Source organism: Saccostrea cucullata, unplaced genomic scaffold (assembly GCF_032062105.1).
Source record: "Saccostrea cucullata isolate Sc308-1 unplaced genomic scaffold, CSIRO_AGI_Scuc_v1 ctg2728, whole genome shotgun sequence".
NCBI lineage: Eukaryota > Metazoa > Mollusca > Bivalvia > Ostreida > Ostreidae > Saccostrea > Saccostrea cuccullata.
Window position 1 is genome coordinate 20268 of NW_026935066.1, and position 22827 is coordinate 43094.

Sequence of the window (22827 nt, forward strand, 5' to 3'; positions counted from 1 at the left end):
ACAAGACCTTTCATTTGATAGCAACACCTTTGACCTTAACTTTGGAGTTTGACCTACTTTTTAAAATCTTAAACCTTGGCCATAACTTCTAAACGGTTAAGGCTAGGGCTTCCATACTTTACATATGTATTTTATGTGGCCAGACCTTTCATTGGATATTAATGACCTTGAAGACTTCTGTACTTATGAAAAACTTTAACCTTGGCCTACTTTCATATTTCACAAATTGTATTTTCAGTGAGAATACACTACTTTTGGTACCAATATATTAAATTTGCATTTAAGAAAAGTTTAGCAACTCCCTAGGGACTAAATATGTAAACTATTGATTCTGAGGTCAAAAGGTCAAAGGTCAAGGTAATAAATTTGCAAATTATGCTTAACACTTTCGTTTCCGCGCGATATCTCGAGAACCCTTTGGGCTTTTGCAATGAAATTTTACATAACAACTCCCTGTGGCCTAAGGAAGACCCTATTTATTTGAGGTCAAATGGTCAAAGTTCAAAGTCATAAATTTATACATTCTGTCTGGTGTAACACTATCCTTCCGGGCAATATTTCAAGAAGATTTTGAGCTTTTGCAATGTAATTTTATACCAAAACTCCCTAGGACCTCCCTATCCCTCTCAAAGTGTCCCGTCTCGTTTATTTTATTAGTATTTATTGTATTACTTGTCGCTATTTTTAGCACAGAGGCATGAGGAGAGTTATTACGTATAAAATAGGTTCTCGGCGAACTTTATATTCTTATTACATCTTTTAGAACTGTTTAATAAAGGTTAAATTATACACCATGCATTGTGTAAAATTTTGACAATATCGAACGTGATTATATACATTTGTGACTTTATCTTTTCATATAATTTTCGCCAGTTGAAAGCAGTTTGTGATGTAGTCCCGGGACCTTTCACATGTGCTGCGAGAGATATACCACTACAGTAGTGGTATATCTCTCGCAACACATGTGAAAGGTCCCGGGATCAAATACTTTTTTTTACTAAATGATAGTATTCAGCATGTGAAATGAAAAATTGATGAGGTCTGGCTTGTACAAACTTATGAAATCATCATTACGGTGTAATAAATATTCCATATAAAAAGAATCTTCGATACACATAATAAAGAATAAGTAATCAAATCTTTATATATATGCTTCAGTATACATGTTTACATTTAATAATTCTACAAATTTAGTCAGGGGGCATCCAACCCCCCAACCCCCCTCCCCCAACTGCGCATGGTTTACTTTTTCCCTAAGCGGGGTACACAAGTTCTCTGAATTAGCTTGTTTGGTATAAGGTGTAATGCAAATGAAAAAAAATGACCATATCAATCATTCTTATGTCATATAATGACAGTTCTTTGTAAAATAGAACTGAATCAAATAATTTGTTTTTCAATCTTGGAAAAAACAAATATCGAAATCACCCTCAACTGTCTCAGCAGTTTCTAACTTAGATAATTTTTTTCTAACTTGAAAACGAGAGCATGGTTAAATGATCATATTTATAGAGTAGTAACATGAAATGTTTACATTCAGCTGTAGTTGATACCGCAGTTTTTACCTGTTTTAGTCACGCAAAAACGTGAAAATAGCACCACACATCTACTAGCTCACTGAGCATTTAGGTAAAATTTTAACCTTAAAAAAATCCTTTACAACAATAAGTGCGTCAGGACAGGGGTTAATTTTCAAAGACCTATATTTAATACTTTTTGTTTGATATATTGTGCACGTTAATTTTAATACCGCGAACATTCACGAATCGATGCCTCGTCATCTTTTCGTATGTGTTTGACATCAATCAAAGCCTCAGCTAAACTAATTATACCATAAACACTTGAAACGCAGTACAACTTACGATATACAGGTCATGAAAGGAAAACCTTCAGAAATCACTTTAAGAGTACCTAATTGTGTCACTTTGTTTTGCCGTGGTATCCGACAAGATTTTCTAATAGCTGTGATAAGCTCTTCTTGTCAACAACGCAATCTCCTAGTAAATGCTTTAAATTTTAAGGTTTGGAACAGGAAGTTTAATGCATGCAGGGAAATAAAAGAAATACACCGAGTGACTCAATACTCATCGATACCGGATATGGTGAAATCATTCTACAATATGTTTCCGGGAGTACAATTTGATCTTCCCAATAATTTTAGATTGTTACCAATTAGTTTAATATCAAGTGACACAGCCCTTTGGAGCCCCTTCAATTTGTAAATAAAACTCGCGTAAATGATATCAGAAATCCATGTCTTCCATTTAACCTACACTAAATAACTGAGTGTCGTGTAACGTAATTGTAAGTGTAAAAAATAGTGATATTGACAAAACCGCCAAAGGTATTTATCACTTTCCTCGCTTTTGGTGCAATATGGTGGAATATAAATTAACGTATTTTGACATTCGTGGACGAGCAGAAATTTCACGCTTGGTGTTTGCCGCAGCTGATGTGTGTTATATTGATGACAGAATTAAACGTGAAGAATGGCCAGCGCTTAAACCAAGTAAGATAAAAATCATCTTCAAATATTAGATGTAAATTTATTTATATTATTATTATTTTAATTGTTAAATAGTTGCTCTTTTACTATATTTCATTACTAATTTCTTTAACCATGTATAAAAGAAATTAAAAAAGAATACTCATTTAACAAATTTATTTTTATTTTCTTTAATGTACAGTAAACGTACAATGTGCCTTATCTAATGTTATCGTTCTGAATATCCAATTTCTATTACAAAGATTTTTATTACATAATTAATGTTGAATAAAATGATTTGTACGTTACATCTTATAGTATATAAATGGTGCCTGTTTTGGAGGGTAACAGTTTCAATTGACACCCCAAGGAAAACCATTGTCAACCGACACGTCAGCGGAGGTTAACAATGGTTTTCCGAGGGGTATCAATTTGAACTGTTACCCTCCAAAACAGGCACCATTTATTTTATTATACTGAATGTCTTCTTGATTTACTATGTCAGCAATACAAATCGTCGATCACCTTTTCGTTCACGTTTAGAAAGCTTTCAAACTCCCCGCTACTTCGGAAAAGATTTACTGACCTCTGTATTGTTTATTTGATACTCTACGAGTCCTTTATCATCTAAAGTTTTTCGTCTGTCGTTTGTTGTTTTCAAGTAAGCTACATCGGACGCAAGCTTCTATTGACGTCAAGTTTATTCCGGTTCTTTCAAACGCGCAACTGACGTTTGAATAATTCTACGGTGAACCGTACGCGCATAATTTCCACGCATGTGGCATTGCCGTTGTGTTACCCATTGTCACGTGTGTTGCTAAGGCTGAGGGTAATAGAACAGATTGTTAACTGCGTCTAAACCAATCAGATTTTAGTATTTAACATGAAAGTATAATAATAATAGATGTTCACAGTTTACTGAGTTTAGTTTGCTATAGATTAACAAACTGTGCTTTCATATATATATTTTTCACGACTTTATTATATTGATATCCTTGACAGACTGTTAACAGAAAAATAATACATTTCCATTATTGATGGGTTTTTTTTTGGTGATCAATTATTAAAATATTCGACGTTTTTGTTCTGGTTGCTGACTCTCTTTTGTACACCTGTCTTCTGATCGATGTCAAATGAATGACGATCTATATAAAGTTCTGTTTTACAAAATGAAACAGAATAAAAAATAAGTATTTTAATGTAACCGATGTACGTAATCGTTTATCAATTGTCTCTGAGTCAGTTTTATGTGCTGCCTGCACATGTAAAGATGAGGAAGGGCTGGTGTTAATAATCTAACAATATTCTTTTCTGTTTGAGTAAAGTTCAACCTTCCTACTGTGTGACAAATAATGATAATTTTTTGCGGTCTTTTATCGAGGAAGATTAACCCTCCTATAAACAGCACTGGTGACACTTAACTTTAACAGAGATTCCACAAGCTTGGCAACACTATCTTATTTATCCATTTCATTCTAATACTCGTGTTTGATAAGAAAATAACTCATTTTGCACATGCACTGTATGATTGTAAATCAATGCTCATTAATAATTCAGTTTGAAGGCTCGTCTTAATATGAATTCTTTGGATATATTTTCGTAATTTGTCAATCAAACTACTTGTGTTGCTTTAATGTAATAATCAATGGTTGGGCGCTGATCCAGGGAGTTTACAATGGAGGAAGGTAGTCATACATACCAATCCTTTAAGACATGAATATCATGGCGAGTGTGGTAATGTTGGTCAACACGTAGTTACTTCCTCTGAGGATTGTTCATCCTATTTCGTGCAAAGGTGATGGAGGATTGAAATGGGTGTATTAGGTGCGGGGGTTGGTGGGTTGGGTTGGGGGTCTTTTAACCCCTAAAAAGAATTACTGTATAAATCTAAATAAATTTAAAAATTTGAATAAACTAATGTAAAGCACAAGAATGCATGATGAACCTTAAATTGTTTTACTTTGTAAAATATTCTTTTATATTAATGTATATAACATTGATCATTTCTATTACAGAAGCAGTAACAATTTGAATAATCATGATTGTAAACAGCTTTTTATTTTGATTCTTGTTATTTTCTTTTATAAAGATACACCCCAGGGACATTTGCCGCTTCTAACGATAGATGGAAAAGTCACATTACCTCAGAGTTTAGCAATTGCAAGGTTTTTGGCAAAAGAATTCGGTAAGCTTTTCTTTCTTTAAATTTTGAAGGCTTTCAATAATGCTCTGTAAAAATTATTAATACATTTAGTTCTCAAATGATTTCGTCTAAATAACTTTTACTTATATCATTCAAAGGCATTTGTGGAAAGAATAATCTTGAAAATGCGGAATGTGACGTAATCGTGCAGACGACAGAAGATTTAAGGGCAGAGTGGGTCAAGGTTTTTCGAGAACAAGATGAGGCAAAAAAGGTACACATTTGAAAATTGCCTTCACAAAAGCAAAATGCAATGAAAAGGATTATTTATTTTTTTAAATATTTCGAGCAATATTTTCAAAAACGCTTTCAGCTTTTTCCGTATTGTTAAAAAAATATAAGGAGGAGAAAACGTACCGGTATATTAAAGAAAAGCAGCATATGAAATCATATTGAATTCCTGAATTATAGGCAGACTTACAGAAAAAGCTTATAGAAGAGATAGTACCTAAATACTGGACGATTTTCCAAAATACACTTTCTAAAAACTCAACAGGTTACATGGTTGGAGACGGTGTAAGTTTACAATATCATCGTTATTTTATTACTATATAAGAAAAACCATGCATAATTGTCTTAAACTTTTTTTTTACTGATTTAACCATTTTTTATTTGTAATTTAGTTAAAAGAGATCTATTTTATTTTTCATTGTGTTATAGCTGACACTAGGTGACCTTGCTGTGTATGACGTCATGGAGATTCATACGCGTGACTATCCAGATCTTATCAAGGGATTTCCTCAACTAGAGGCACATAGACAGCGAGTGGCAGAAACATCAAACATAAGAAAATACTTAGAAAAGAGACCAGTCACTCTTTACTAGTATAAATCTTAAAGATTTTTCATAATATCAACGTTTAATTTATACAGCACATCTACAATAATTATTAAAGATTATGTACTTTTATAAATCATCACTTGAAAACACAAAATACATGTAAATTACGCCGTTATACATGAAAAATGTACACCAAAATGTCAAATAAAAAGAAATATCGATATATTGTAGCTGTGTGTCTACTTGTTATATTGCATCTTTCAAAAATTGTTGTTTTTCTACACTCTATATATAAATAGGTTTCTATTTGAAAAAAAAAAATCTAAATTATTTATTTCTTTAAAAGTGTAAATACACCCCTGTAATCTTTTACTTTGTTTCTTTTTATTATTGGACACATGATAATTTCAACATTTAACGTAGGCTTACAATGAAAACTTTTGTTCAACGTCATAAAATTTCAATAAAATAAGTAACGAAAACTGTATTTTATTCAAACTTCTCGCTGTGGTCAGGTGAAGCAAACAAATAGCAAAGGAATTTTTTTTGCTAGTAATGCCAATTCAAAGTTAAAACTAAAATCTGTTGGTTATCAATATTTTTATTGTGAAAAAAAGTTTTATTTTTTATTATAAAGTTCATTGCCTTTAATTTTTATAATTTATTATGCAACAACTTAAAATTTAAAATTCTGTTTCTGGTCTTGATTTGAGATATTCCTGAATTTTGGGTAGACTTTCAATCCTCTTCCTTAAAGCTTCCAGTTTGTCTGTTAACTTCAGCCCAAATTTATCAAAAGCATCCAAGGACCTTAGAAACGTCAGATCAGCCAGGGTCAGCTGTATATCAGAGAAACAAAGATATTATTAAACAGTGTCGCATAAAGATTTAAAACAAACAAAAATATAAAATCCGTGATGGCGATGGATAAAATACTTCTCTTCTGATCAAATAATTACTTTTTATCAAAATTAAATACGTCAAGAATGATAATTTATATGATCTGTACAGTAGGGAACTAACCAAAACTTTCATTTGAAAACATATTTAAGATTATGTTCCATAGAAAAAGTTAAGGATATATATTTTCGTGAGAGATAATCAGGTTTTTAAATTTAAACCCACCAAGCAGGAAAAAAGTATTTTAAAATATTCAATATCAAAACCTGACCGGTAGGTGCTTTTTTGCTTAAAATATAAACGCTTCCATTTTTGCTCAAAATAGTCGTTAATTAATTAGTTAATGTATCCAAAGATTGTCTATACATTTTATATATATGATATAACAGATATAACATTTGCTTTTTACCGATGGTCCCACTAAAAACCCGTTACCCCCTCCGTTCAGTGACAAGCGATCTTCTATTCTTTTCATATACACGGGAACTTGTTCATGGAATTTCTTCATTAACTCTGCCTACAAGATATAGTAAAAGTCATAATGTATAGAAACTAACACATTGTCAATGTTATGCTTAACACTAAAAATTTATTTATCATGTACGTACATAGAATTTCAACGTTAAAATGATGAAGTTATACAATGCATCAATTTTCATCTAAAGTCTGTACAATGCTTCATCTGATTAATACAATGTGAATTTATTTTCCTTCTCGCGTTCTTAGTTCTACGGGAGACAACTCCAATAGCTGTCATCTTAATTGTTGTAAACACATTTATTTATCGTTTACAGCGGTAAAAATGTAACAGTCCTACCCCGAGCTTACTTCGGATCGTGGGCGAGACAATGATTGCATTATATTACTAAAAATGACCTATAAAGAGACTATACCTTTTTGGCTTCGTCTTTTTCAAACATTACAGGTCGGAGACTCTCAAAGAAATCATTGACTGTTTCACATATCACGTCCACACAACAACTTTCCATGTTCGTTTTGCCATAAAGTCCTAAAAAGGATAAACATATTTTAAGAATATTTTAAGGATGGGATGGGATGCACCATCATGAGTCTTAAGAGTTAATTAATATATAAAAAGTTAACCTTTATGTCAGAACAATAAGGGGGACTTTTTCTTTATATCCTACTTGCATTTGTAAATTTTATAATACTTTCTATCTAAAAGCAGTTCTACAAGGCAAATTCGGACGAGTGAGGGACCAGCTGTCACTTCTATATATATGCTGTTCAGTGGAACTGGGCGGGAATTGGATTTGGGACTATATTAATATATACTGTGTAAAAATAATACATCACAGTGACTTACCAAACTCCCTAGCCAAGAAGCGCTCTATAGCTCTACTCTGAGGAATCTTTTTACCGTCAATCTCCAACACAGGCATGGTCTCTTGAGGCATTGCTACAAAATAACATTCACATTTAATATAACTGAATTTGAAAAAAAAACAACCTGATTTTGAATCATGAAATAGTCCACATTTATTATTCCCTTGCATCTGTTCTGCTAAAAGCGCCCGGTATTACATCCATTAAATTGATTTTGTTTTACTTCTTGGGGAAAGAGGTGGGGTGGGTGGTGATCAAATCTTTCTCAAAAGAGAATTTTTTTTGTAATGCTGGGTGATTTTTCTTAAAAATAACAATTTAAGTTAGGGACTATTTGTCATACTGCTCTATTGAACTGTCAAACTATATGTTCATCCATATACAGATATTTTTTGTGGATAATTTATTCAAATATTTTAAAACATAGATACATTTATAGAAACATTTATATTATAGATATAGATTTAAAGATTTCCCTTTCAGAAATCAGATTTAATTACTGTGATGTGATTCTTCTAGACAAATATTTTGGCGGGAAAAATAAAAAAAAATCCCTTCGCCATTTTGTTTCCCTTTTATATTCATAGTATATTGCTGTACATCGATTCACAGTTCATGAATACATTTTCAATACAAACTAATCCATGCCATAATTTAAAACCCACGACACAAATATGCGAGAAACACCCTTTTACAAATATTTGAAACCACATGTAGATTCAATAAAGCGAAACGTATTGATATCCTGAACTTTAAATTAAATATTAGCTTGTTCAACATTTGCATATGGTTAGTTTAATGGTTTTTATCAAAGAACAATTTGCTCCACCATTCTGTGGCTAATTGAAAATCATAATTCTTAACATTCCATCAGAAAATACTATTGTTTTGAAGAGTATCGCAAAATATCGGTCATGTGAAGGTTAAAGAGAAACTGGCGCGGATCAAAACCCCCTTCTATCGTATAGATGAAGCTTGTATAAATATAAGTAGACTAGGATCCTTCATCATACGAATCAGGAGGTGCAATGCCGCCTTTAAGTTAAAGTTCAAACATCATTTTGAAAATGCAAAAGATGACAGTTTTCTCGTTTTAAAGAAAATTTGATACATCAAACATGTTATTTCGATGCCCCTTTTCATGCTGAGCCTTACATAAAACTCATTTATAAACTCACTTGGTTTTGTTTTGGGCCAATCCGGACCTTGTATCCGAATATCCTCATATTTTATCCCGGAGGCGGCAAAAATCAAACGGCTGACTTCAGCTCTCCCCTTTGCATTGAAATAATAGAGCTTATATGTACTAGGCATCTTATTCTTTAGTGTCGTCTGTCGAGCTCTATATCTGATTCAAAATGGCGAGTGGTGATGTTTGTGGTCGCATTTAAATCTGAATGTTTTATTGAGAGTGTGGCAATACCAGGGTCGGGATATGGGACATCCGATCACGATTGTTTTCCTACTTCCAAGTTACTCAAATATTCGCTAATCATGGTAGTTTACTCCAAAGCGATTGCTTGTTCTATAACTTAAAAGCTACTCTTTGTAAACGAAGAGTCCTGGGATTCATTACTCGGCAAAATTCCGTTACAGTTCTTCTTGATCTTCCAAATAAATTGAAAATTTGAAAAGATCGATACAGTAGTAGCGCGAGGTTAACAAAGTCTACATTAATATTATTTGTAAATATCGATTAATTCTTCTCGGTTACATATTAAAGCAACACCCTATATTTCGTGTCTAAAATTATTTAATTTTTAAGCTTTTTAATTTAGAAAAATTATAATTCTTACTGAAGTATCAGTGACAGAGCTTATATCTTAAATTAACGATTTAATTTTTGTTTCAATTTTGGCTATAATTGATTATTTCGTCAAAAAAAGGCAGATAGGGATGGAAAGAGATCTTATTTCTTTACAACAAATTACAAGCACCAAAATTCATTGTTTATTGGCGTGGCACTGTATTTATTATTATATCTCAATACCATTGATAATGGTATTGAGTAAAATTCTAAACTAAAGAGGAAAACTCTCGATAGCAAGAGTTGTCTTTCATTGGCTAAAATGAAGAGAAATAACACAAAAAGCCAAGGCAATTATTCTATTAAATTGAATCATTGGCTATCTGTAGTGGTGTTTTACCGGATGAAACAGACGGAAAATAAAATAAATGCTTATATTCAATTGAGTTAAATGTATTTTTTGTGTGTAAAGATGACAACTAGAGTACTAGAGGATCTACAGAATTATTGTTTTTCCTAGATAGGGGAAAATGGCAACATTTTTTTTTTTTGAAAAATAATAATTTACAAGTAAAACTATCTTAGGCATCCCTTCTTGTAAAAAGGAAAAAAAAGAAAGAAAATACGTATTGCAAAATTTAAAATAAAACTTAATCAATATTTTTTCAGTGAAATGGGTGGACTCTCTATAGCTTTGGATATATATTACCATTATTTGCCTTTTATGTTTATATGAGCAATCTAACGGGTCGAATCCAAGAAGTTGATATATATCCATGTCAATCCTTAAAGAAATGCATCGGGGTAGTACATGAGGTAACACGTATCATCGTACACTTTTGGATTCCTTTGGGTTGTATATCTTAAATAGAAACGATTTTCCCACTTTTTCTTGCTAAAATGGTGCAGGACTGGAATAGGGAAGGTGCTGTTGGGTTGACCATGTTAAGGAACATAGATTATTTGATAAGAGGTTTGACTCTCACGCGGACAAGGGGCTGCTATTTGGCTTTTGAAATTGTCGAGTTTAAAACATTTGTTGTTGCTATAGATTTTCACTGCATGCTGATATTTACTGAAAATACGACATAGAATATATGTCTTTTAATTTGGAAAATCATACATCGAAACAAAAATTAATGAGAATAAAAGAATAATGAAAATAAAACTCATTCTTAATATAATTAAATGAGCTTGCATAGGCAGTAACACAGGAACTTGTTTCTGTAGATGAAGATAACCTATAGTTGTGTCATTATCAGGGTATTAATCTCTGATTTGAAAAAAATACAGAACAAGCTCCTGTGAGCAGCAACTATAAAGTTTTCTTGAAAGATTTTGAAATAAGGACAGACATGCAAAAGAAAGTTTTAAAAACGAGATTGAACCTAAATACAATGTACATGTACGGGTCAATTTTCCAAAATACACTTTCTAGAAACTCTACAGGTTACATGACTGGAGGCAGTGTATGTTCATAATTATAAATGATATAAAGGCATTTAAGAAAAATAACAAAAACTGTTTTTATAACGTACATTTTAAAACTCTTTAACCATCTTTCTTACTAAATACTTATACTGTTTCATTATATTAAATGATGAAATATTTAGATAACGGATTGAAACGGAAATTGATTTTTGTGATTTAGTTTCGTATAAAACGTTAGACGTACGTCTTGTTAAATATCTTAAACACTAAAAAATATTAATTTTATGATCATACAAGTAGTTTGAAACTGCCGATGAACTAGTACTGGGACTGCACTGAGGAATACAAGCTGCCTTATAGAAAGCTTAGGAGACCTCTATGGTAACGGAGTGAGTAAACCTTAGCTTGCGTTTTCTCCTATACTATTCCATTACCTGAAAAGGACAGACGGTTGCGGGGAAGGGACAGCTAAGTATTTCTTAGTAAGCCAACGTACATAAGGTCTGAATAAGGCAGTTACTTGGTTTGGCAGAGAGGTGGCATAGCACAGAGAAAGGTGGGGGAAGTGCCAGGAAATAGCAGTACTTTTAGAGTGGCAGGTCCAGAGAAATTCATTGCGGGAGACACCCATTGACCACAGTTAGTGGTTGTCCAATCAAGAAGAAACCCATTGTACTATTGTTAAATATATAATTGCATGTATATATTTGATTTGGTCAACAAAAATCTGAGTTAACAGGTTAACGAACCTAAGTGTAACGCCTCGGTGATGCAAGACATATCACCACACACCAAGCTCGGCCGCGTTGCACGTTACAGGATAGTATTCATGCTCAAAGTCCCTTCAAAGAATGTAAATCAGAAGGGATGAAACATATGGAGATAACGAACAGTATTCAAGTTCAAAAATCTAAAAAAAAGAATACAAAATAGGAGCAGAGCAAACACGCATCTCCAAAACATCAGAGGTGGGATCAGGTGCCATATAGGAGTGAGTATCCCCTGCCGACCGGTCACACTCACCTTGCGCTCCTTGTCATGATCGGGACATAACTGGAAAATCCTCAGTCAATTCAGTGTATAAATAATGGACTAACAATTAGTATGATAAACGTCAGTCAGCATTTGACTCAGTGATAAATTGTGTTTTCTGACAAGGTCATCGTATCGACAATAGAACTTACGAAATGATGACTTTAAACGAGAGTGCTGATATTCTTGCTTCATTTACTTGTTTGTCAATAATTTACCTCGTTTTAGAATGTGTACACACGCTGAGCATGCTTTTGCCTATCAAATTAACTGAGATAATATGAAGTTCATGAACTCTGTATGCAAGTGACGAAGGTATATTCAATTTGCTGCATAAGTAGGGGAAGCTGTCGCCTATGTATTATTTTTTTTACCAGATAAATATTCTAAAACATTTCCAAATTCATAATAGATCAAAATTCATATGTATGGAGCAAACTTTGCAACTGATGAGATAAATGCAGTTGTCAGTAGACAGGACAAATTCCCCAGTATTTTGTAGCTGCGGTCTTTAACGGGGCTGTTAAAACTGTCTGCGTCAGTGCTGTGCTTACAAAGAAGACATCTTCTGTCAGAGCAAATTTTAAAGCCCCCGTTAGGTAACGGGTTGTACAATCTGGTTCTTACTACCATGTCCTTTAGGTTCCTTGGGCGTCTGTATGCAGCCAAGGGGGATTCCTTAAAGACCTCTGCCATTCGTTTGTTTGAATGGAGAATTGGTAGGTTCTTTTGAAGGATACCGCTAGGGTTCTTAAGGACGGGATGGTATGTGATTACCAGAGGGACCCTGCCGCTATTGTCTTTCTCCTTCTAGCGTTATAGGCTTTGCCTGTCATGTCCCGCCATCTCATCAATAGCAGTTTGTACGGTTCGGGGATTGTAGCCTCTCTTCCATAAGTGGAACTTAAGAAGACCACTTTGCTCCTGATATAAGGTAGGGGACGAACAGATGCGTCGAATTCTGGTGGTTAAACCATTAGGCACTACCTTAAAAGTGTGTGAGGGATGACAGCTAGTGGGCATAAGATATAGGTGGGAGTTTGTGGGTTTGGTGTGGAGAGTGAACTCGATTTCATCATCAATCAGGGTAGATGTAGTATCTAAGAATACGTTTTTCGAATTAGATACGTCTACTGTAAATTTGATAGACAGATGAAAGGTGAAACGTAATGAATGCCTCGAGGCTGTCGATTCCATTCACTTCATCTCTATATCGTCAATGAAATGCAACCAGCTTTGGGGCCTATATGGCATATTGAAGTTTAAGGAAAATACTGATTGTTTTAGCTACATTTTCTTCTGTTAAAGGCGGGGGTTTAAAAAGCCTATGATTTTCAATATCCATAATCACAGATCCGAGCCTATATTCTTGTGTCGAGGAATCAGAAAATGGGTTTTTCTTGAACTTTTCAAGAAGACTATTTAAAAGTTTCAAAGGGACAGTGTAAGGTTTGGTGCGAATATGATGTAGACCTAACTGTTGATTTACATGAGGCAGTATGAATCAAATTAAAGGTTTATTGTAAGACCGATGCCCATCACTACGGTTATGCCTCTAGTCCCATCACATTTACAATGTTGCACTGTGGACTGTAAAGATTTTTAACACTACCGACATTGTCATTACATTCTAAAGGAAAGGCTGTCCTCAGTTTTCTAATTCAAAATTCAAATTTTCAACACATTTTTTTGGCTTTGCAACAGATAAGAATTTTTAAAGTCGCAAAACTTACTAGCATTCTAAATTGGTTCTTCTGACTAATGAATTGTATTAAGGTGGTAAATGAAGGATGCCGACCTCATTATTGAAAAAAATCAAATAAACTCTCAATCAGAAAATGAAATGGAAAAATATTTTTTCTTTCTACCTGTGTCTATAGTAAAAATATTCAAAGTTGTAATTTCATTGTGTTATATTTGTAGAACACGTTTACTTTTTAGGCGGAAGCCGCCTTTTGCATTTGCTTTGTTGACCTTTCGACCTCTCAAGATGTTTGCCCCGTTTCGTGGTACTCCAAACGGATGTATCTTAAACTAAGGGCATACAACCCGCTAAATTATATTCTACCCCCTTCCCAATCTTTATCGTTATTATCATATCAAAAAGCGTGTGTTATGGCGAATTTATTTTAACAATTTATTTTGATTAATGTAAAAAAGTCCAATAAAAATAACAGCCTAACAATAGAACGAAAAGTTACTTTAGTACTCCTGATACGTTTCACGTTTGAGAGAAGAACGAACGACAACTCTGTATGTCTAAAACATAAACAAATCGGGATCAACATTTGATTAGCACGGGGTCCTGAAGCGATCTTTAGAAATACTACGAGGGACAAAATAGTTCAAGTAGGTAATTATGTTTAAGAATTAATGACAGGTACATAGCTACTGAGGAACTAATCTTTTCAATAATATTGCATAAAATAGAAGAAAAGAGGTATGTAACTCCTTTTATCAATTGTTTTAATATTTATTTATATATAGGCCTATGTACTACATTCGCGTAATAATCTAACATAGACGATTCAGCGTGAAATTATTGTCAACAAACCCATGCACATGGAGCACAAATGATTTACAATGGTTGATTGGAAGTGATGGGCCTTCTCTTCAAAATAAGCAAGGTAACGCACGCTGTGTGATTAGCCTATCTTTTATTGTCACCCTTATCTTTTATTGTTTTAACTTGAGAATGTCGCCTCCCTATGCAGGCATGCTTTAGATATCGTAATATGATAGCTGTTATATGGTCGGGTCTTATCGAACGAACTGGTACTCTATAATTACCATGATTACATGCCTGGGAGAAATTATTTGAGGAATTATCATGCCGAGTTTGTGTATACATTTATATATTCTTTCTCATTTAATGTAAATACATGTATGTTGAAGGATGGGCCAAAACTGTAAAATTTGGACAGAAATTAAGACGCAAGCATAAGAACTACATTGTGTTTTAGTCTGTATAGATGTGTCCCTGCTACAGTGGCAGCTAACAGAAAGTGGGATATAATTAAGATTGCATAGTGAATTTGCTCTGTGTCACCTCTAAATGGCAGAAGAAAACTCAACTCAGCACAACCAGAAACACTTTTCTGAAGGTGAGTACATCAATTTATTATATTTCTAGTGGAAAAGTTTTTCATAAGTTATGATACATATTTTTGATAGCATAACAAATTTTCTTGTTATGATGGCAAAGATGAACCGAATACTATTTTTGAAAGTATATTTTGACATTTCTTATTTTTGTTGACTTATTTTATTTTCATTTTTTTTAAATACATGCAAATACATGATTACTTATAATAGTAGGCTTTTGAGAGAGAAAAAAAAGATTAAAAAAAATATTAGGGTAGTCAATAGGTTAATATTTAAGGGGGCCGACTATAGTTCTATTGTGTGAAAACTACAATAGCGAAACTCTTCATTTTTATACCATATATAACTTACATTAACTTCAGTGTACATGCAAAGTTTGGGGGGAATCTACCGTCCAGGTATTTTTGAGGGACCGTCTCAAAATACAGGTACATTTACTATAGGATTATATAGGAAAATGCCAATTTTTAGCACTTTAAAGCAAATTATACAAATACTACAATAGACATTTTGTTCAAACTATAATATTTTATGAGTAATACTATATTATACAATGTATGTAAGAAACGCAAAATTCTACCGTCTTGTTACCAGAGGGGGCATCTCAAAATGCAAAAAATTAGCAAATTTTACTATTTTTATAGAGTATTACAAAATATGACGTACACAATGGATTCACATGAAAACATAATAAAAATATTGCGAATATTCTCTAATTTCTATGTTTGAAATTTCAAGAGCGTATGTTTATCACTTTTTCTTTAATAATATTTTTCTTACCCATTCTTTAAGAGCTACAGATTATCATAACGTCAAAAACACACTGCAACGACGTCAACCTACCTATCAATTGCAATATCGGTTAAAAAATCAATTATATCAAGTTGTAATTACATTTTCATACCTATGATTTCTTAATTTTGTTTAATTTTAAGAATTAAGCGAATAAAGTTGCATTAAAACAGTAAATACGCTTCATTTTACTATGATGCGCGAAATATTGCGCAATGGAAACGATAGTCGGCCCCCTTAATAATCGCTTACTCGATATCTGACTTTTTCCCAATTGAATACACAGTTACACGGTAAATTGTAGATAGAAGTTTGTTCTTGAGCCTAGTTAAGCTCTGCTAACCCACAAAGCTGATTTTATCGTGTTTATCAATGTAATACATGTACAAATGATTATCAATTCCATTGGAAATATTTTTTGGTACTAAAATTAGTTATCAAATAAAACACGAATGCACAATACACCCAAAATTACAAAAGGTTGTTTTAATTGGATCTATTTGACAAACTGCTGTGTACACATGTAGGTTATATAACTAGCCAAAGAGAGGGGACAGATGTTGTTGGTCAGGATGGCTAGTCTTATCTTATTTCATTTGTTGTTTGTTTCCAGTATACTTACACTAAACTTACTACACATGTTGACTTTCAGCAGTTTTGAATCTTTTGTTATTTCTATATCACTTTACTCTTGAAGTGGGTATAGTGGCATTAATTTCTTTGCATGTCAGATTTCAATGAATGAATGAATGTAGATCAAGGTGATAGCGGGTGTTTTACAGCTAGGTGTAGATGAAGACATGCTAATACCTGTACGAAATGTTCCGCCTGGAATATAGGGGGAATTGAGGCGTACTTGGAGAGGCGTCAATTTGTCTCTCTACATATATTGTGATACACAGGTTCCGGGCGTAACTTAGGCGGAAACCAAGCGTAAATGGGCATGAATTTGAGGCGAAAAATGTAAATGAGCTACGCCCGGAAAAATAAATGACGCCCGTAAAAAAAATTACGCCTGGAAACTAAAATGACGCCTGGAATAGAATTACGCCTGGAATGTCCTTATTATTATATAATACTATGTGACCTAAAAACCTATATATTTACCATGTTAACAAAGAAAAAACATTCAGATTATGATTTACAATGTTAAAGCTAAAAATTTAGCTTTTTGAACTGTAAGAAAACATAATGACAGGTCATTAACATATATCATTAACAAGTATAGAAAAATAACATGAATTTTGTGTATTATAGGGACACTAAAACACGACCACCATGATTGAGTGTGTATTTAAAATTAAACTTTTTTACAATACCTGTACATTTTATCACTTCAATAATTATATTGAAACATTTTAGCTACTGACTGAATACAATTCTTCATTTACTCTGCAGTTTACAGTTAGATTCTCACTGCGGCCTCTATCAGACTGATATTTCTCAGAATGTGTGCAAGGACAAACTCAAATATCTAAAGTAATTTTAGGGTCAACCAGTTATAACTATCATTGTACATAATCATAATCAAATTTACTCAAAAATGTACTAGATATTCATGATCACACCTACCAGCAGACACTGTGTCATCCTCAAGAAGTGTAAAAGCCTTAACATTGAGATATCTGCATTTCCTGTTTCACTCGCACTAAACTCCCTCCTTCATGATCAAATTCAACCTTAACCTCCTATCTGAAATGACTCTTAATTGATAATTAAATTGACCAATCAGAGGCTTTTACTTCTCCTGAAAGTTCCAGGCGTAATTTTTGTTTCTATTTTCCTGCCATTTTACGCCCGAAAAATCTGAACTTGGCAATTGACGCCCGGAAATTACAAATGACGCCTGTAAGACGTCTCTTCTACTGAGGCGTAACTCTTTGAAAATTCCGTCTCCGCCTCAAGTACGCCCGGAATTTGCCAATTCCTGCTCAATTCCACCCAAATTCCAGGCGGAATCCGCCTTTAAAATTCATACAGGTTACCATTTGCATGTTTTAGTTTTAATTGATAAGTTTTTGGTAAAAATGTGTACATTGAAATAATAAATAATATACATCCGAATAAACGAGTACCTATTTTTAGTATTCGATACTTGGACCTTGGATCAAGTACCTGGTGAAGTTGACTTCCCTAGAAAATATATTAAAATATATCATAAAAGGTTATTTGAAGTCCTTGATTTCATTCATTGAAAGTCGGATACATTGTAAAATAATTTTTGTTAAATAAACATTATGAGATATTCTTAATTTTTTTTTTCAATTATACACTTTGTAGAAAATTCTGCCATGAGACAGTTGTGAGGGGAATGGTGTAGATAATCTCCAGAAAAGAAATCACCACTGATATTGGGATGTGTGTACATGTACCAATATTTTGCAATCATCAAAGACAAATTTACCACACGAATAAAAATAAAATTGTCTGGCGTTCAAGGGCTTACCATGGTAGAAGCTCTCCTGAAAAAATATCCCATTTATTGTGGACATCATGACACAGTGTTCACCTGTCATCAGCATTAGAGACTTGTGATTTGTTCTACCTGGGCTATATATGTATTGAATGAAAACAATTCATAGAACCACAAGCACATTGTAAATCTATGTAAGATCTTCTATGTATGTTGCATCCTTATATAATTTGCTGTTTTATAACAAGACTTTGTTTCATTGGTACTGAAACTTAATACACATAAAAAAAAAAACCAAAAGCAGTTGTGATATTTATTGTTTTCTATTACTCATTAGTTCTCATTTTTGTGTGAAATTTTATAATTATCCATTTCTTGTTCCCCAAAACCATATCTTACAAATTTTATGTATTGCAACTTGCATTTCAATTTTAACTTGTTATACTTAATAAAAACTAGAGGTACTGTGAGCAATGAGCTCACGAAATGATACCCCCGCTTCCCATATGATTATAATGGAAAAGTCCATCTTTTGCTGTGGCCGGGAAACCCAAAATATGTGTCGGATCAAAAAGTAAAATAGGAGGTGCACAATGGCAATATGTAATAAGGATTCTGTGAAGGTTTCATTAAATTTCACTCAGTGGTATAAAAGGAGTTGCAGATAAGATATGAGTACCCCAAAGCTTAACAAATGGACGGACGGACAGCTAGACGTACAGACGGCCGGACGGACATACTGATTACAGTATACCCTCCCACTTTTCAAGCGGGGGGGTATAATAAATGTTAGAATGTTCATATTGTTATTGACGTCACTTCTCATGTATCTGCTTCAAAAGGGAGACATATTGTTTATTCTTGTTCCTTGGTTTCAATACTACAATCCATCATAATATTTATCACACCCCCCCCATTTAAAACAGATTATGCTTCAAATATGTGTCATGAAAGTTTTGCACATGAGAACTAGCAATCTTGCTTCCGCTATCAGTACTCTCAGTACTTTGATTTTTGTTACCTATACATTTCAAATGACTGAATTTTCATTAATTTTGATGTAATTTAAAGTCTGAAATTTCCTCAATCTATAAAGATAATTTGACCTGTTGCTAAGGTCATTTCTTCGGTCAGGTTATCACAGCAAAGAAGACTCAAATTATAGTAGTTATTGTTCCTAGTATTGTTTGGTATATAGAAGAAAACATTTCATATATTTTGATAGCATCCTTTACTTTGTATTTACATTATAAAATGTACAATATTGTTAACAATCAGATAAAAGGTTCAAACCTAGCGTTTGTTTACATTCAAAAGATATGGAAAGAGAAATATACACTACGATCCACTCGAAAGCAAGTGACTGAAATGACTAAATAAATAAACAATACCGAAAATGTTTTTCTAATAAGAAAACGAAATTGTTCAGAGTTAAATTATCTCTTGAAATGATGGAACACTGTTCCCATCGCTTCACAGACTGGCACGAAGCAGCAGTTCATGCAGTTGGCGTACAACCTCTGGCAAAGTCCACAGTTGATTTCGCAAACCTTCAAGCATGGACTGATGTACCAAACATGGAAGAAGGAGATAATGGCAAACTCACAGCCCCACTCGGCGGCTATGAAGCATCCCAGGTAGAATGTCAGGAGCTTGTAGAGGCAGCCTTTCCACAAGTTGAAGCAGGTGTGTGAAAGCTTGTAGGCACAGTCAATACTGTGGGTACCATCTGGCTCACCAATCACATCATTGAAATGGAGGGTCTAAAAACAATGTCAAAAATCATGAGTAAAACGTAACAAACGATTCATTTACATATTTAGTTTCTCAATACATTCAGATTTCTTTTCATAAAAGACATTCATGTTTTGTTTTATATACATATGTTAAAGCAGTATTTCAGAGAGGTAAAAAAGAACTTGTTTTTTCATAATGTCCTGAATTCCATATGTTCTTCAATTGTTTTATAGAATGTCTTCTTTTTAATATCAAAGTCAGAAAAATGAATTACTCTTCCTGATGCAAGTCAAGGACATTTCAAGATTGTTTTTCATAAGAAGAGCTGTCCATATTCTTTCCAAATTAAAAAAATCATTCGAAAATTTACAGAAAGCTACTTTAATAGATAAGAATGAAAAGACGTATAAAGATTATCTATAAGTTCTTCTTGAACATAAATTTTCCTTTTAATCGTTTCGAATTCGGAGAGGCCCACTTATATCTGAAGACATTCGTCCTATGTGAAAAAAATATTGCGTACTTTACGAGGCTCTTGTGTATTCTCTGAAAACTTACCCCTAAATGGGAGTTTAGTCCATTAGGATCCCTGTTGACCAAATCAACTTCCTCTGCTCCGGACATTATTGGATGCTAGCCGTCTGAATTGTAAGGATAAAATGATATTGTTTTCACTGACTACCTGCTGTTGGCAACGTTTTGTGTATTTGTTGATGGTGGATACAAAGATTAATCTGACTTAATGAAGGATTAATCTACTGCAGAAAAAGAGATTTCAGTTAGAACACTCTTTTGTATGCATTTACGAAATCCGATCAGGGTTGGTTAATCTTTCGAATGAGAAAAGTTGCAAACAATGAAGGCGTTATTCAGAAAGAAGTAAATGCTTACAACAAATCGTGTTAAATTTTGACTTTTTTCTGTAACAGATTGTTAACCGTTTGATATAGGTCAAGACACGGGTAAAGATAAAAAAAATAATAGAATGTCAAAACACCTCATAAGCTATGCCTGAAATAAAAAAAGAAGAATAATCGAAGGTGTTATAACCCAAACGAATTGTTAACCCCTTTTCCCTCCTTATTTTTGCTTCCTTTTTGTTTTGCCACTTAGAGAACTTTTTCTCTTTTTCTCAATTTAATAAGACGAAAATTAAGAAACACGTCTATGGCCTTTTTACAAACTTTTATAATAATTATTTTTTTTATCTTTTCAATTCACAAATTACGTACAATTATTTCTTACATTTGAGCTGTTCATTGTATTTTTGACAGTTTAGTTTGCATACATTCTCATTCAGTTAAGAGTTTGTAGCTGATATCACTGTATTTTTTTCTGTGTAAAATAAGAAAAGAATTTTTGAATTAAGACATGCATTTCTTATAACTCTGAAAATGCTAAATTATTTTCATTTTTGATTTTAAAAAATGAGACCAACAAATAACACGATATGAAATTGTATTTGAAAATTGTAAACATAACCCTCAGAATAAATGTTATTTATTGCATAATATATATGTACACTAGCCAGGAGTAAAATGCTATCCTCAACTTAAAACTAAAACCTCTAGTATGTAAAGTGATACATGTTTGACAAAGAATTTTTTTATCAACTGAAGGAGAAATCAAAACTGTAAGAATCCTGTTTTAGATATGAATATCATTAGGATAAAGTGTACATGTATTGGGTATTGTTGACTAAATGTGTAATTAGGCATTTCTATATTTTTGTCTACTTTGAGCAGCACACAAATGCAAAAACTTAGAGAAATTTTCTGCATTGCTTGCTATTTTCAGGATAGAGCAATCCACAACTTGTATAGAATTGAATGATTTGGGATCCGCGCTGGATTTCGTACTTTGTATATAGTTCAAGTATTTTAAATATAAGACCAGGATAATGTAATAGAAGGAATGTTTTACATTTATATTCCCAAATTGATTAAGCGAAAGCTTTTTCCTTCATCAGAACTTCGTTGTTTCAAAGATTTTGTCAGGGTTTAAAAAGACGCACATCATATGTTTAAAATAACCTATTTGATGCCATTGTACAGCGTACCATATTTAAAACCAAAACATAATTACTTTCATCAGTGGATGTTTAAAAAACTGTGATAACATGCATGAGAAGTTTGTATAAGAATTATGTAAAGTTATTCTATTCTCGGGGTTATTTTTTCTCTGACATATTTTTGTTCGTTTTTATTTTTCGCTCTTAAAAGTTTTTTAATTATGTATTTTGGATTTCCAAAGTTTCGATAAGAGTATCACTGAAGAGGCATAATTTTATCGAAATGCGTACCATATGTATCAAAATTTGAACCGTAAAAGATTCAAATTAATATTTCAAATCTTTAATTCGTTACTGCTTTTTTACTACGTTTGACAACGAATTACCTCGATTACATATATTTGGACACATTGACAACGCCAACTTAAAAGAATGTACAGGGAATTTTCCATGAGAAACATATCTAGATCTGATATCTGATAGTTGCTTAAGAATGTTCACAATGTTTTTAAAAGATTTTACATATTACATGTACGTATATCAGACACTATAAAATGATATGTATTTAATTTGTTTACTCTATCTTTGAACAAACAATCTTGCTGATTAAATACATGACACTCGATTCCATCTCCGATATTTTGCTCTGTTCAGAAGAAGAAGGTTCATCTTGGACCTCTTTTGGCCCTGTGAATTTCTGAAAAACCAGAACTGCTCATTTTTAGTTGAAAATATGTTAAATTTCACTTGGACCCTCGGTGACCTCATTTCAAATAAAAATGATGTAATTTTTTCTCTTGTCCATGTATTACATGTTTGACGTCATGAATTGCGTCATTTTCCT

The 22827-nt window shown here is 32.9% G+C and overlaps 3 protein-coding genes across 3 annotated transcripts; 1 reads left to right on the forward strand and 2 right to left on the reverse strand.

Annotated features, from left to right (window-relative positions):
* The first annotated feature begins 1847 nt into the window (after positions 1-1847).
* LOC134241785 (glutathione S-transferase 1-like) lies at positions 1848-5646 on the forward strand. The gene is made up of 5 exons (XM_062723805.1): positions 1848-2509; positions 4575-4670; positions 4787-4902; positions 5100-5204; positions 5349-5646. Exons 1-5 carry the CDS (start codon positions 2377-2379, stop codon positions 5511-5513), a joined length of 615 nt encoding a protein of 204 aa, XP_062579789.1. The 5' UTR covers positions 1848-2376; the 3' UTR covers positions 5514-5646.
* Positions 5647-5957: 311 nt separating this feature from the next.
* On the reverse strand, positions 5958-9227 carry LOC134241787 (S-crystallin SL11-like). The gene is made up of 5 exons (XM_062723806.1): positions 8894-9227; positions 7696-7788; positions 7262-7377; positions 6778-6885; positions 5958-6307 (listed from the first exon to the last, which is right to left on the reverse strand). The coding sequence occupies exons 1-5, from the start codon at positions 9027-9029 to the stop codon at positions 6152-6154; spliced, it is 609 nt and encodes a 202-aa protein (XP_062579790.1). The 5' UTR covers positions 9030-9227; the 3' UTR covers positions 5958-6151.
* A 10444-nt stretch (positions 9228-19671) lies between these two features.
* Positions 19672-20671, reverse strand: LOC134241789 (caveolin-1-like). The gene is made up of 2 exons (XM_062723808.1): positions 20531-20671; positions 19672-19998 (listed from the first exon to the last, which is right to left on the reverse strand). The coding sequence occupies exons 1-2, from the start codon at positions 20594-20596 to the stop codon at positions 19672-19674; spliced, it is 393 nt and encodes a 130-aa protein (XP_062579792.1). The 5' UTR covers positions 20597-20671.
* Between the last annotated feature and the right edge of the window lie 2156 nt (positions 20672-22827).